The sequence below is a fragment of the Prionailurus bengalensis genome, chromosome E3, assembly GCF_016509475.1.
Source record: "Prionailurus bengalensis isolate Pbe53 chromosome E3, Fcat_Pben_1.1_paternal_pri, whole genome shotgun sequence".
NCBI lineage: Eukaryota > Metazoa > Chordata > Mammalia > Carnivora > Felidae > Prionailurus > Prionailurus bengalensis.
This window is the reverse complement of record NC_057357.1, coordinates 4573905-4590276: the sequence shown is the minus strand read 5'-3', so window position 1 is coordinate 4590276 and position 16372 is coordinate 4573905. Positions and strand designations below refer to the sequence as shown.

Sequence of the window (16372 nt, the reverse complement as noted above, 5' to 3'; positions counted from 1 at the left end):
CCCACAGGCACGCGAAGATGCTCAGCATTACTAATCAGTAGGGAAATCCAAATCAAAACACAGGGAGGTATCTGTCAGATTTACTATTAACAAAAACACAAAAAATAACAAAGCGTTGGCAAGGATGTGGAAAAAAGAGAACCTTCGTACACTGTTGGTGGGAATGTAAATCAGAGTAGCCACTCTGGAAAGTATGGTGGTTCTGCAAAAGATTAAAACAGGACCACCGTATGACCCAGCAATTCCAAGTGTGGATATTTATCTTAAAACAAACAAACACACAAAAACAACCAAAAACACCAATCCACACAGATGTATGCGCTCCTATGTTCACTGCAGCACTGTTTGCAATAGCCAAGATCTGAAAGCAGCCTAAGTGTCCATCAATGGATGAAGGCATAAAGATGTGCATACACACACCGACAGGTGAGTATTAGCCACAAAAACAAATGAAATCTTACCATCTGTGACATGAATGGACCTAGAGAATATCAGGCTAAATGAAATAGGTCAGAGAAAGACAAATACCGTATGATTTCACTTGTATGTAGAATTAAAAAACAAAAACAAAAAACAGAACAAACAAAACAGAAACAGACTCACAGATACAGGAAACAAATTGATAGTTACCAGAGGGGGAAGGAGTGGGTGGGCAAAATAGGTGAAGGGGATTAAGAGGTACAAACTTCCAGTTACAAAATAAGTAAGTCATGGGGACGTGACGTACAGCACAGGGAATACGGTCGATAATACCGTAATAACTCTGCACGGTGACAGATGGCAAATGGACTTACCGTGGGGATCATTTCATAATGTATACAAGTGCTGCCCCGCTATGATGTGCAGCTGAAGGTAATACGATATCGTACGTCAATTATACTTCAAAAAAAAACTGGCAGGGGCGCAAGGGTGGCTCAGTTGAGCATCTGACTTGGGCTCTGTCCCCACTCTGTCAGCGCAGAGCTCGTGTCAGATCCTCTGTTCCCCCCCACCCTCTCTGCACCTCCCCCACTCACATTCTCTCTCTCTCACAAATAAAGAAAACACGAAATAAACTTGGAGGGTGGTGAGATCCACTAAGAGGGCTGGTTTTAACAAGACGGGAATCCCTGCTTTGCCATCTGAACAGGCGGGAGATGGGAAGATGGGAGGGTTGCAGGTAGACAGACCATCAGCTGAAGGTCAGATGAGGGAAGTCCGTGCTCAAAGTACCGGTTTATCTTTGAAGCGTGAGCAGTGGTTAGGAGCTTTGAGGGCCATAGTGGTGGGAGGTTTAATGAGTGAAAACAGCCGGAAACAACCATCTCAGAGGGCAAGCAAATACAGTTATTAGAAAAATGCAGGACCATCAGTCTCCACCTGAGGCTGTGATAATAAATGCAAGTTCAACTAGTCAGAGGAAAAGTACATCAATTCAATAGAGGCAGGAAAAGCGTGACAAAATTCAATGCTTATTCATGGTAAAAACTTAGAAACTTGAGACAAGGAAGAAACTTTTTCAATCAATAAAGGACATTTATGAAAAATCTACAGCCATACTTAATGGTGAAAATACTGAATTCTTCCTTTTAAACCTGGAAACATGGCAAGAATGCCAATTCTCCTCACTTTGTACTAGAGATTTTACACATTGCAATAAGGCAAGAAAATGAAGGGGGAAAAAAAGGCAAAAGGACCAGAAAGACGTCAAACTATCTCTACTGCAATTGTTAAGGCATCTACAAAGCAACTATTAGAACTAATGAGTAAATTCAGCAAAGTCACAGGATACAAGGTTAAAATACAAAAGTCAACTGTATTTTTACAGACTAGCGGCAAACAAATGAAAAAATGAAAAAATCCATTTACAACATTGTCAAAACCCAAAATATGAGTAATAAATTTTAAAAAGATACATGACCTCCATGCTAAAACCCACAGAACATCACTAACAGAAAAGATAAAGAAAATTAAGAAAATTAAAAATAAATGAAGATCTATATAAATGGAGAGCTACACCATGTTTATGGATTGGAATACTCAATATTATTAAGATAACAATTATCCTCAAATTGACCTCTAGGTCCAATGCAGTCCCAAGCATGATCCCAGGTGACTTTTTTGTAGACAATGACCAACTGACTTTAAACCAGAAAGGCAAACTATCTAGAATATGCAAGGCTACCTTGAAAAAGAACAAAGTTGAAGGCTTACACTGTGGTACTTCAAAATTTTGTATATAAAGTTATAGTAAACCAAGCAGCGTTACTGATACAAAGACTCACAAACAGATCAATGGGAGAGAATAAAGAGCAGAAAATAGATCCACACTTACAGGGTTGTTTTTAGGCACCAAAACAATCCAATGAGGGAAGAAAAATCTTTTTGACAAATGGTGGAAGCTACAGGAATCCATCAGCGGGGTAAAAAAAAAAAAAAAAAAAAAAAAAAAAAAAAAAGGAGCCTTGACTCACACCACACACCAAAAGTAATGAGAGGGACCATGGAACTAAACATAAAAGCTGAAACTATAAAGCTTTCATAGAAAATGTGGAAAATATGGAAAAACATCTTCATGACCTAATGGTAGCCAAAATTTGTTCAGAAAGAACAGAGAAAAAATCATAAATTAAAAAAAAAGAGGGTAAATCAGATCTTACCAAAATTCAGAATATTTGCTCAAAAGATAAGACAAGCCATAGACAGAGAAAAAAAAATTCATAAAACGTGACAAAAAATATCTAGAAATTTAAGAACTCTGACAACACAATAATGAAAAGACAAACAATGCAATTGAAAAGGGGCAAAATATCTGAACACACATTTCACAAGAGATAAGCAAATGGCCAGAGTACCAGTTTGCCTCAGTCAGGTAAGCGTCTGACTCTTGATTTTGGCTCAGGTCATGATCTCACGGCTTCGTGAGTTCGAGCCCCGTGTCAGGCTCTGCACAGGCAGCGTGGAGCCTACTAGGGATTCTCTCTCCCTCTCTTTCTCTGCCCCTTCCCCAGTTGCACGGTCTCTGTCTCTCTCAAACCATAAAGAAAAACAAACTTAAAAAAAAAGATGCAAATGGCCAACAAGGGCATGCAAGTGCCCAACGTGATGAATTATTGGGAAAATTCAGATCAAAACCACAATGAGATCTCACATCACATCAGCATGGCTAAAGTGAAAAAAGACTAGTTAACACCAAATGGTGGTGAGGACGCAGAGCCACCAGACTCTCACACAGCACGGCGGGGGGGCGGGGGCGGGGCAGCGGATACAAACTGGGACAGCCTCGTAGGAGAATCTGGTGGTTTCTCATAAAACAAAACACTCTTTCCATCCCTAGATATTTAGTTAAGATAAATGAAAACGTACGTTCACAAAAGGATTTGTACAACAATGTCAGTAACGATTATATTCGTAATTAAAAACTGGGGAAATTGTGGATGTTCGTCAATAAAACAATGGACAAATTCACATATTTATATACTGGGCAACAGAGATGCGTTAACAGTATGGATAAACCCCAGGAACATGACGCCGAGTATAAGAAACCTTAGCGAATGCACGTGCTGCGTTCCCACAATGTCTGTTCTATTACAGGCAAGTCTAATGTATAGCAGAAAACCCCAGAACACTGCTCGCCTCTCAGAGGGTGAAAGGGAGTTGGAATGGATCGGAGGGAGGAAGTAGAGTAAGAGGGAACTTTCTGGAGTGATGGTAAACCTTGATCGGAGATGTCTGATTTGTCAAAACACAGAATGTTTACTTTAGATTTATACATTCCACTGTATGTAAATATTATCTCAGAATAAAAGAACAAAAACAGTGAACTCTAGTTAGTAACATCCATGCTTAAGTATTTAAGCAAGTACATACTGATGCCTGAAACGTGCCTTGAAATGCACACAGGTAAGGTGGATCGAGGGCTAGATGCGTGACAGCATGAACACAGTACAGTGTTAACAACAGACTCCCAAGCGGTGTATGTACACGTGCAGCTGTAAAATACTTTCAACTTGTCTGTGTTTGAAAATTTCCATTAACAAATGGTGGGAAGCAGACATGGTATGTTGTGCGTTCGCCTAAATGCAAGAGCAGGAAAGTGTGCGGCTAGTGCGCTGGGGTGTTTGCTTATTTCTTCCATCAACTACAAGCTTGGAACTTTTTGGGAATTTTAAGAAAAAAATGCAGGTATGATTTTAGAATTTTTTTGGTAGTGGGAGGCCATAAAGCTATTTTAAAGAAGAACAATTTTAGGTTCATTTATTTATTTTTGCGAGGGGTAGGGTGAGCAGAGAGGGAGACGGAGAATCCCAAGCAGGCTCCATGCTCTCAGCCCAGAGCCGGACACGGGGCTTGAACTCATGAACTGCAAGATCGTGACTGGAGCTGAAGCTGGATGTTAAACGGACTGAACCACCCAGGTGCCCCAGTACTATCTTTTTTAAGGGCAACTTGGCAATATCTACCCACTTAAAAATGTTCTTCTGTTGAGTCTATCTTCCCGACTCCAGGAAATTTACCTTATACCCTAACTCACAAGTGCGACAAAGATGCTCACTCAGCAATTCCACTCCTACAGGTAACCATCTACTCAAGAGAAATGAAAACCTATGTCCACACAACAACCTGCACACCAATGAACGCAACAGCACTATTTACAGCAGACAAAAGTAGGAGCGACCCAAGTGTCCACCCACAAAACACGGCGGAGCCACGTAAGGGAATACTATCGAGCAATAAAAAGAAATGAAGCGTTGGCACGCTCTCCCGCACGGCTGAACTCTGCAAACGTTCTGAGTGAAAGAAGCCAGTGGCATCTGATTCCATTTATCTGAACTGTCCAGAGCTGCCGACGTGCAGAGGCAGAGAGTAGATTAGCGCTTGCCCAGGGCTGAGGCGGGTGGAGGGAAATGGGCAGTGACTGCTAATGGACTCAGGGTTTCTTTTGGGGATAAAAATGCTTTAAAATTAGATTATGGCAGGTTGTCCACCTTAGCAAATACACGAAAATCCACTGACTTGTACACTTTAAACCAGTGATTTGTATGGCATAGAAATTACATCTCAAAAAAGCTGTTAAGCCACACAGACTATTGGCGAATTGGCATCCTAAGATGTTAAGAGCCGATGTAAGAAGCGTAGGGCATCAGGGACGGAGGGTGGACACGAGTTGTCAGGCGGAGCCTCTGAGGAGGGGGGTCTTCTGGGAGACCCCGGCGCCCTGAATCCTGCCACGCTCACGCGGGCCTCGAGGTCTCTCAAACCACCGGCTCACATATGAACTACTGGGTTTTCTGGGGGAAACCGCTGCAACTCATCAGACTACCAAAGGAGCCAGGAACTAGGAAACGGCCGAGGCCCCGCGTGCAGGGCTGACGCACCAGGTCACCCCGCAGCTAACGCGTGTCTGGCACCACAGAGGAAGCGGCAACACCCCCAAAGGATCCGCTTCAGGGTCAGAGTTCCTTTACGTCCGTGGCACCGAGGGCCTGCATCTTGTTGGGAACGCAGCCACCGGTCTTCACGGACTATCGGGTGGTTTGGGTCTGTTAATTTTCTACCGTGCGGTTTCAAGAAGCTCTTTGCCATTTTCACATGACACCACACTCCCTAGAGCACGTTTCTTTTTTTTTTTCTTTTTTTTTAAATTTTTTTTAACATTTATTTATTTTTGAGACAGAGAGAGACAGAGCATGAACAGGGGAGGGTCAGAGAGAGGGAGACACAGAATCTGAAACAGGCTCCAGGCTCTGAGCTGTCAGCACAGAGCCCGACGCGGGGCTCGAACTCACAGCCCTCACGGACCGCGAGATCATGACCTGAGCTGAAGTCGGCCGCCCAACCGACTGAGCCACCCAGGTGCCCCCCTAGAGCACGTTTCAACGCGGAAAGATGCTCAGAGCGCACGTGCCCAGCGCGGTCACCTCCCGGCAAACTCAAGTCCACACAGCTCGGCCCTCCACGAAACCAGGGTGCACACGCGTAGGGCCGGTTACAGGGCGCTGCAACTGAATGAAAAGCAAGAGAAACAAGGCCAAACGAGGCTGAACATTTGTAATTATTGGAGGTGGCCTGTTAAGGAGACAATGGCACCGATGAGCACTCGAGTCACCACTAAGAAAGTGTGAACTCGATGCCCTCAAGGGTCACGGAAAGCTTTGCTCTCAAGGACCATTCTAGGTGGCCTTGGTCACAGTTTTTGACAAACATTCTTCCTAGAGATACCCTGTACAAAATTTAAGAAACAAATTCCTTGATTTAAATTTTTTCTCAATGTTTATTTTTTTTAATGTTTGTTTATTTTTTAGAGGGACAGAGACAGAATATGAGTGGGGGTGGGACAGAAAGAGAGGGAGACACAGAATCTGAAGCAGGCTCCAGGCTCCGAGCCGTCAGCACAGATCCTGACACGGGACTCGAACTCACGAACTGTGAGATCATGACCTGAGCCAAAGTCAAACGCTTAATCGACAGAGCCATACAGGTGCCCCTTTTCTTAATGTTTATTTTATTTTTTGAGACACAGAGTGTGAGCAGGGGAGGGGCAGAGAGGGAGGGAGACACAGAACTTGAAGCAGGCTCCAGGCTCTGAGCTGTCAGCACAGAGCCCAACGTGGGGCTCGAACCCACAAAACATGAGATCACGACCTGAGCTGAAATGAGATGCTTAACTGACCGAGCCCCCCAGGCGCCCCTAGAATTACTTGATGTGAAAAAGAACGCTAGGGACATCCGATTCTTGACTTCCGTTCTGGTCATGATCCCAGGGTCATGGGATCGACACCCTGTCGGGCTCCGTGTGGGGCATGGAGTCTGCTTAAGATTCTCTCTCTCCATCTGCTCCTTCCCCTGCTGGTGAGCTACCCCCCCCCCCCCAAAGAATGCTGTTTGCTTCTGCTGGCACTACTTAGAACTGGCAATGAGAACACCTCTAAAGCACTAAGAAGCGAAGAAGAAACCATGAAACAAGTGACATAACACACTTGTAAACGAGGCGTGTCTGTCGGATGCCTGCAGCTCTCAAGAGAGGCAAGAGCCCAAACCTCATCACGGCAGATTTACGCAGAGAGGCAACTGGACCTCTCCCCTTAAGATCCAAAACTACAGCCCACTGAAATTGACACTCGAACCAGCTGTGTGTCAAATCAGAACGATCTCAAAAAGCACCGTTTCTCAACCCGTAGGACGCAGATGATGCCTGTCCGGTCAAGAAGGGTTGGTCTCCCGAGGAGACGCGCTCTAGGTCTGTGGAGGCGCTGCGGATGTCGAAGCCGGCACTGGTCACTTTCGCTGCTTATGTTCGATTTCACAACCGAGTGCCTCCTGACGCATGTTTTCCTAGCTCAGAAACTTAAAAATGCAAACACGCACAATATAGAATGTAAAAGAGCCAACTTTTCCTCCCAACCTAAGTGATATTTTACAAATAACGACCACACACCCTTCACAGGGAAGGGAGACCACACACGTGCACATTATGCATCTTCACACACACAAAGGACAGAGAGAAAGAGAATGACAAAACAAACAGGCAGGCACAGACAGCGGGCAAGGCGTACACGGGAGCTCTTGCAACTCCAGAAATTACAATAGTACGATAGGAAAAAATCTTCCACTGATTCTGGGCAAAAGGCTTTCTGTTGCTGTTGTTTGAACAAACAACAGAGTCAAGCAGTTGTCCATCTTGCTCTTCCCAAGACCAGTTCTGGCTCATTTTTTCTGTAACAGCAACAGCGACCGAGAGAGAGCAAAGATCTGAGTTTGTGATGCATGCTTGAGATTATGAGGGAAAGGCCAACGCCGGGCCTGCAGCAAACAGCGAGGCCAGGCATCAAGTATGTTCTTTGCTCTGGGTCTATTTGTGGAAAAACTCCAGAGAACAATCTCGGTTCAGCAGTTAACCTGTTTTTGAAGGGACGTTCTTTTATCTACTCCATAAAAGTGTATGTGAGAGGGGAAAGGCGCAGAAGGCTCCAGGAGCAAAAGAATTCAATCACTTCCAGTTTAAAGTATTAACCCTCGAAAAATTCTTTGTCCATTTCATCATCTATTTCTAAGGGTCTAAGTTCACTAAGAACAAAGGAGCCTATGTTCCACCTCACGGTGTTGGTCAGTAAATACCCACTCTTTGCACAGTATTATCAAGACATCACGTTTTGTTTTTGTTCCACCAAAAACCTTTAAAAAATAAGACAGCAAAAAATCAGTAAATAAACTTCAAGGAATCAGGTGAGTCATTAAACTGATTCAATTTGAGAAGTAAAGACCAGGTTTTGGTCTTCTTACCCCCTTTCTAAGCACTGGGTTCCAAATGGCAGCGTGGTGGGGGGTGGATTCTGTGGATTTCAAAGCAGATGACCCTACTCATTACAGCAACCAGGTCATAGCACAACTCGGGCTCCCCTGGGTACGGTGTTAGTAAAGGTTTCAGTCATTCACAAAGGCCCAGTGGAATCCAGAGACCGGCTACCCTTCTTTGAAGAGCCCTATCGGGAACAATCCTGCGTGGGGCCACGGGGAAGTGGGGAGGTGGCCAGTCTGGAGATCTGCACAACTCCTGGCCCCACTCGAGATAAGCAAGCACACTAGCTCACAGCTATCTTATCACCCACATCACATCTTCTGGCTCCATACTAGAAAGAAAAGCTTTCTGGAAGGAAGATTTAGTGAACATCAGCAGGCCAAGTCTGAGGACAGAGGAGGAGCAAAATCTAAGGCAGCCCACAGGAAGCGTGGAGTCAGGGCCGCTGATTACGTCCCTAGGAAGGGCCTGGCTGCTGGCCTTTGGGCAGCAACAAACAGCGGACTTGCGGGGGGGGGGGGGGGGGGGGGGCGGGGACGACACCCTCCCGATGGAGGCGAGGGGGCACCCGAAGGCTTACCTGCCTGCCGGGAGGAGGCCGAAGCCTGGGAGGGGCCAGGGAAGCCTCTGACCTCCCGGGGGACCACGAGAACTTCCTATTGCAAGCAACTGGCAGAAGAAACGAGATCGTCCCCCCAACATCTTCATCTTAAGTTAGCAGGGGTGGGGATGCAGGGGGTGGTATCTGGGTCTGTGCTGGCTGCCATGTGCCCAGCAGAACGCTGGACACGAATGTATTTACTCGTTCTTGGTCTTCCTCCATTTAAGTGCAAGCGGCAGGAGAGCAGGGGCTGCTAGCGCATCGCCACGGGCGGGGCAGGCTGGCACAGAGCAGGCCCTCTGCAAGCGCCCCCGGAGTGGACGGACCCAAGGGTGAAGGACAGGCCTATCCCGTTACTCGATGAACCACCCTCCTTCAGAGATCTGGAAGGTGAAGCGGAATTCCAAAGTGGAACGCTCACTCCGGAGGGAGCAAAGCGGACGACATGGGGACAGTCGCTCGGAACGGAGGTGCCGACGCCGTTCGGAGGGAGGAGACCCCGCTCCCCACAACTGTCCGCTCACTCAGGTACGTGAAACGGCACGTGTTAAATCTTTCCCCGAATCCAAACCCCAGTGTGACTCATTACAAGCATGTCGTGAGTACGGAAGCCCTAATTCTCCCACAAAGATTCTTAACTGGGGTCAGGCCACAGGCAGCCTTCAGGGCTGCTCGTTACATACAGAGAAAATATTTACAAACCACATATCTGACAAAGGACTAGTACACGGAATATTTAAAGAACTCTGAAAACCTTACATTAAAAAACCCCAAATCTGCCTATTAGAACACAGGCAAAAACACGGACGTGTCACTGAAGAGAACATACACGTGGCAAATAAGCCCACGAAAAGATGCTCATCATCAGCCACTGAGGAAATGCAAATCAGAACCACAATGAGACAACACTGTTCATATCGACCAAGGTGGTACAATGAAAAACAGCGGTAACACCCACCGCCAGCAAAGATACAGAGGAACCAGATTCCTCAGACATCACTGGTGGGAATGTAAAATGGTACAGCCACCTGGAAAATACTTTGGCAGTTTCTTTAAAAAAAAAAAGGGGGGGGGTCTACCATATGACCCGACAATTGTATTCTTAGACATTTATCCCAGGGAGGTAACAACTTATGTTCACACAATCTCTATACATGACTGTTCACAGCAGCTTTATCTGTAATAATAGTCACAAACTGGAATCAGCCCAGATGCCCTTTAACAGGTAACTGACGATACACTATGGTCCATCCACACCCCAGAATATTTCTCAGTAATAAAAACGAACTACTGACACATCCAACCGTTCAGATGAATTTCCAAGGAATGATGCTGAGTAAAAACAACAAAACAAAACAAAACAAAAAACAAAACAAAACCCAGTCCCAAAAGGTTACATATTTGCATTTCCATGTCATTTTTGAAATGACAACATTTTGGAGAGGACAGATTAATGGCTACTAGGGATTAGGGCTGGGAGGTAGAGACAGGTGTGGTTATAAAGGGGCAGCGGGAAGGACCCTGTGTTGTTAGAACCAACGAGCATCTTGGCCGTGTGTGGGGGAAACAGGAATCTGCAAGGGCATTAAGACCATACAGAACTTAGGAAACACAAACGCATACAGGTAAAACTGAGGAAACCTGATCAGGAGCAATCAACTTTGCTATCCTGGTTGTGGTATTACACTGTGGTTTCGCAAAATGTGACCATTGGGGGAAACCGGGAGAAGGGTATATGGGGTCTGTATTATTTCTTACAACTGCGTGTGTATCTACAATCACCTCAATTTAAAGTTATGTTTTTAAAAACAAAAATAAAGAGCAAAACATTACAAGCTCACTTATATAAAACAAAACCACACAGAAACACAAAAGTATAACTTTATGTGTGTAACTACATACATGCACAGAAAACAAGTTATGTATGCAGGAAGAGCCCAAAGCTTTCTAGCAAATTCTCTCTGGGGAGAAGGACTCTATGCTTACCGTTTACTCAGCAAGTCCTACTGCGCGCGCGCGCGCGCACACACACACACACACACACACACACACACGAAAACCAAAGAAACTGAGATCCAAGATGAAGTAATCTATCTGAAGTCACAAATAAGTGACTGAACAAGAAGTCAAAGCTCATATGACCCTTCTACAAGTCCATATTGCCTCTGACATGTAGGCCACTCGAATGCCATAAGATGTCAAATAAATCATTCCTATGGGGGCTGTGAAGTTTTCAGTTTTCTGGAAGTGGTTTATAACAGAAAGATAAAAGGTTTCACTGGCATTTAAAATGGGGAGAAATTACAGAACACTACACACAGCATGGTATCGTGTATTGAAAGACAACCCATAAAACAAGCGTCCCCGCAGTACATTTATAAACACGCAAACACGCACACCTTGGAGAACACGTACCACCCGTTCACAGCTGTCATCCCAGGAAGCCCAAGGTCAAGGAAGAGTATTGGTCAAGGGGTGTCTGGACTTTAATCACAGTGTTAGAGTTTGAGAATGCATTCCAATTCAAGTATACTTTGTCTATTTTTGTGTTTTGTTTTGTTTTTAAGAAGGGGGAAAAATAAAGCAAACACTTACTGCATTCATAGATCTGTTCCAGCTTATCCACAGAAGAAAGGGAGAAAAATTTATAACCGGACTTACTACCAACAGCTAGGGACCTGCAAAAAAGCCAAATCAGAAATAAGAGCTGATACGTGTAGACAATGATAATGCAAAAACAAGCTCCATGTTACCAACTAGTAACCATCACCTCTACTGAAAATTAGCACGAGTAATTTCACACAGTTTGTAGTGGGTGAGTGCTGGCTGAGCAGAAAAGAGGCAAGCGGCAGAGCCAGGTGCCCCAGCTCGCAGCCAGGAAAAGGTGAAGGTCAATAAAATACAGACCTTATTCTTACCGAAGACCTACAAAACCTTAAAGATTACTTTGACAAATAAATGGAAATAATCAGCCCTTAATTAACGATCCCCTCAAAACAAAGCGGGGCTCCTCAGGTGATCTGCCCTATGTGTGAGTCCAAAAGCGAAGAAGGCGGATGCTCCGAATTTTAAACAAAGACATTTACGATGGTGGACGATGACATCCTTCTGCCTCGGCAGGGCCACGGCAAGCGCAGCTCAATCACCTCTGTGAAACGATAGCTGAGCAGTGGGGTGGGAATAAAACAGACGGAAAAGATAACTTGGAAGCTGGCATGAGAAGACTGCACAGCTGACCTACAAGGAAAAGATAAAATCACTCACACCTGACGCCAAAGCCACGGCTTTCGCCAGGAGGCCTGAAGGGAGCTCACGGGCTCCCCAGCTGCCACCCCCGACCCTGTACAGGTGCAGTGGCCACTGAGTGAAGCAGTTCCCCACCGGAAGATTACTACTCTCCAGAAAGTGACTGACCGCGGGGGGGGGCTGGGGGGGAACAAAAGGAAGTCCAGCTCTGAGAAACAGAGGACGAGCCAATCAAGCAGGATGCGTGGGGCGTATGAGGAAGCAGCGACTGGACGGTTCTGAATCTAGTGTCTGGAAAAATGTGCAGACAAGTGGAGGCAGAAGACAAACCAGAAGACTAGAAAGACTGAACACCGACGTTTCCTAGCGGGAGTATCTGCACACCAAGACAAAACTTAGGGCTACTTCAACGGCTATTTCATCTATTAAAAACTTGAGATTTCCAACCCTTCTCTTGCCCATAGGTAGAAGAAATGTATTCCAAGAATGGAGCTACTGTAAGCACTATGAAATTTTTAAGTTGTAATTGGTTCATCTTAGAAGTATAAACAAAAGCAAAACTCTTTGGGGCACCTGGGTGGCTCAGCCGGTTAAGCGTCTGACTTGATTTCGGCTCAGGTCATGATCTCATGGTTCGTGAGATCGAGTCCTGTGTTGGGCTCGGCGCTGAGCGCGTGGAGCCTGCTTGGGAATCTCTCCCCCCTGACCCCAAAATATGTAACTTAAAAAAAAAAAAAAAGCAAAACTCTTTCTACCTTTTTTTTTGCAAAAATACTTCACTGTTTTGAATTAATTGTATCAATGAGGTAATTAGATATTTTTACCTGTAAATAATTTGAAAAGCAATAAAGAAGCCAACAAAAACATAAATATCCAGAACTAAAAATAAGACGAAAATCTCAGCAGTCTATAACTTTTGGGAAATGTTTTCCAGATAACTAATGGTTGCTATTTTAAGCACCGATAGATTCTATTTTTGCTTAAAAAATGAAAAAGGTGTTCTTGTATATGCTTTCCTGTATGCCTATCACAAGGGGGTGGGAGATTCTTAACATTTTCCTGGAGTCTTATGGGAGTGATCATTAAACCTACTGTACTATTACAATACGGTGACCCTCTCAGACCCTACCAAGGAGATGAGGGTTTTGTGTATGTGACCACAAATGGTCAGACTGTAGTGTTGAGCTGCTAAAAATATTTTTCATTTATTCTTTTGCAGAGAGGTGTCACTTCCTTGTGACCCTCTCCCCAGGATTAACAGCTCCTCTCCCTTTCTAATTTGTTGACTTAGAAACCCAATCGCCAGCCTTATTGACACTATATATAAAATAAGCTTAGGGAGGGCTTCTTTCATGGGCAAACTTAATGAGCTTTAACTGGTTTATGAGAAACTAGATTTTGATTCTATGCTCCGAACAAAAGAATCTGTCAAAACTGGCCTTTGGTGATCAAACATCAGAACTTTGATGTCCTTACAAATATTCAGAAACTGCTTTAGGATATTAAATACCTTAGCTACAATTTTAATTGTGTGGTTTGTAAAACTGCTGTGCACCTCCATCAATAAGAAATACAAGCACATATATTTCAATTATTTTTCCCTATATATCCATGGCATAGTTCGAGTATATATTTTATCAGTAAAAATGGATGTTTTTATTTTTGAGAGAGAGAGAGAGAGAGAGACAGAGTGTGAGTGGGGAGGGGCAGAAAGAGAGGGAGACACAGAATCCGAATCAGGCTCCAGGCTCTGAGCTGTCAGCACAGAGCCTGACACGGGGCTCGAACTCAGGAACAGTGAGATCACGACCCAAGCCGAAGTCGGACGCCCAACCGACTGAGCCACTCAGGCACCCCCTAAAAGTGGATGTTTTTAAAGGGTGGTAACACCAATGATCAGGTTCATACATCCCTCTTTGGGACTGATCCTGCTTTTAATAATTTCTCATGATTTGCCTGACCATACAATGGCAGACATATTAATGGGAGAGGCACAGTAACAAGGAAGTTTGAAATTCCCTTATTAAATAACCTTATCCCCCAATAAATGTTTGTGTAGTTTTTTGTTTTTTTTTTTTAAGGTAACACAATGAGATCTTTTACAGCCGAAGGAGAAAAACCAGCTTACTATCCTAGAAAAAAGGTTATATTTACTCAGTCCCACGTTTCAACACCACAGCCCGGCCTTCACCTGCGCCTGGTGTCAAAATCCAGAGACCCTGTTATATAGTCTTGAGACGAGGCCTAAGTCCTTTGCCAGGATGGGAGAGTGAGTGCTTGTGAGACATGCTGAGGGCCAATCCTCTTTATTTTCACCACACCCCCCTTTATTCCACTTCTAGAGCTTCCCTAGGCTGCCGATCCTGAGCCTTTTGGGGATTCTGCAGTTTACACCAGGTTGGCTCTCTGCTTTCTCCACCAGCAATCCGGATCACCTTCCTGTACTACTTGCTAGCTTCTAAAATGTTGCTAGTGACTCCTTCCTCATTCTCCCTATCCTATGGCTTTCAGTCTCTTAAAATATTTTTTGAGGGGCGCCTGGGTGGCTCAGTCAGGCTCAGTCGGTTGAGCGACCGGCCAACTCCCGATCTCGGCTCAGGTCATGATCTCAAGGTTCCGGAGGTGGAGCCCCTTGTCAGGCCGGTGCGGACAGCCTGCTTGGGAAGCTCTCTCCGCTCCTTCCTTGCTTCCCCCTCTCCCCACGGTAAATAAATAAGCTTAAATATATATCTTTGGGTAATTTGTTGACTGACATTTCAGTAGGGTTTTGGGAGGGGCCAAAACAAATGCCTGTGTGATGCACCATCTTTAACTGCAAGTCTATCACTGAATTGAAACTTGAGCACTCAATACCTAAAAGATAGTAGGGGCGCCTGGGTGGCGCAGTCGGTTAAGCGTCCGACTTCAGCCAGGTCACGATCTCGCGGTCCGTGAGTTCGAGCCCCGCGTCGGGCTCTGGGCTGATGGCTCAGAGCCTGGAGCTTGTTTCCGATTCTGTGTCTCCCTCTCTCTCTGCCCCTCCCCCATTCATGCTCTGTCTCTCTCTGTCCCCAAAATAAATAAACGTTGAAAAAAAAAATTTTTTAAAGATAGTGAATTTCCACTAAAAAAAAGCGTGAATCAGATCTTTCTCTTAACTCCTTTTTCTTTCGTAAACTCTTACCAATAGTTAGTCCCGAAAGGCTTTCCCTTCCTACTATCTTACTTGATTAGAGCTAGGTGGCAACAGTGCACACGCATAAAAAGGAACCCAAGGAGGACACCTCGTAGACCCTGGGGCCCTACTTAGTAAGTCTGCTCCACAGCAGGCTCTTCCCGCAGCTCCCAGCATTTCCACCGCAGGCCTCCAGCTGGTTAGCCCTGATGCCTTGACAACTCAATAGCAGCCGAGCAGAATTCATCTTTTGCCCCAAACCGAGTCCCCATAATGGAATCACTGTTCACACTAGACCCAAACCAGAGACTTGGGAGTAACCTGAACTTCCCTGCACCACGCCTGTCCCACGGGTCACACCAAGTCCTGATGGCTGACTGGTCTTTTCTCCACGGGCCACTACTGTTGGACAATATCCTCCTGGGTGACTGTCCTGCCCTCCTCCAACACTCCCTCTACCCAGCCGACAGAATGGCCTAAAACTTTAAGGTTGAAGGATCCTTAAAGACCATCTACAATCAAGCCTCTCGATTTACGGATGAGAAAAAAGTGGAGAGAAGTGACTTTCCCAGAATAACAACCGTAACTGTAGAAGAAACTCAGTTAAACAAGCATCTCTATAATTTTCTGGACGCTAACAACTTCAATCCTGTCAGCAGGAGACCTGGAGAATCAAGTCCCTTTCTTTATTCTACCCCTTTTTGAAGTGTAGTTTAAAAAGGACATCGCCAAATCACAGATTTCCCACTAGACGAGCAGCATCCACTGGAGGCATTTAGTCCTTGACATTTCCATTTCAGGGATACTCTTACTAGTTTGTTGACTTCAATTTCAAAAGCCAAAAATTCCTCCAAAGTAAACCGTTCAAACGGTTACTTTCAGAAACCAGCACTGGAACTAACCAGTTAAGAGCGAGATGACTGAAAACAACTGTTCTCAGTGCCTCTTTCACGGCTCTAACTAAAAAATAAACAAACAAATAGTAAAAAAACAAAAACAAAAACAAAGCACTTCTTCATACTTTTAGGATGAGAATCCTAGGAAAATTAACACAATATTTGAAACCATATTACTAGTACAAAAAGCAGGACAG

General features: G+C 44.9%; 1 protein-coding gene across 3 annotated transcripts in view; it reads right to left on the bottom strand.

The window, feature by feature from the left end:
- Window positions 1–16372, bottom strand: part of WIPI2 (WD repeat domain, phosphoinositide interacting 2) — a 39559-nt gene that overhangs the window by 20452 nt on the left and 2735 nt on the right. For 2 of the 3 annotated variants that reach the window (XM_043559593.1, XM_043559594.1), the window contains exon 2: window positions 11475–11557. The exons of the other annotated variant lie outside the window; for it this stretch is intronic. In XM_043559593.1, the coding sequence (XP_043415528.1) occupies window positions 11475–11557 (83 nt within the window). The remainder of the gene's footprint in view (window positions 1–11474; window positions 11558–16372) is intronic. 3 annotated transcript variants of the gene reach the window in all.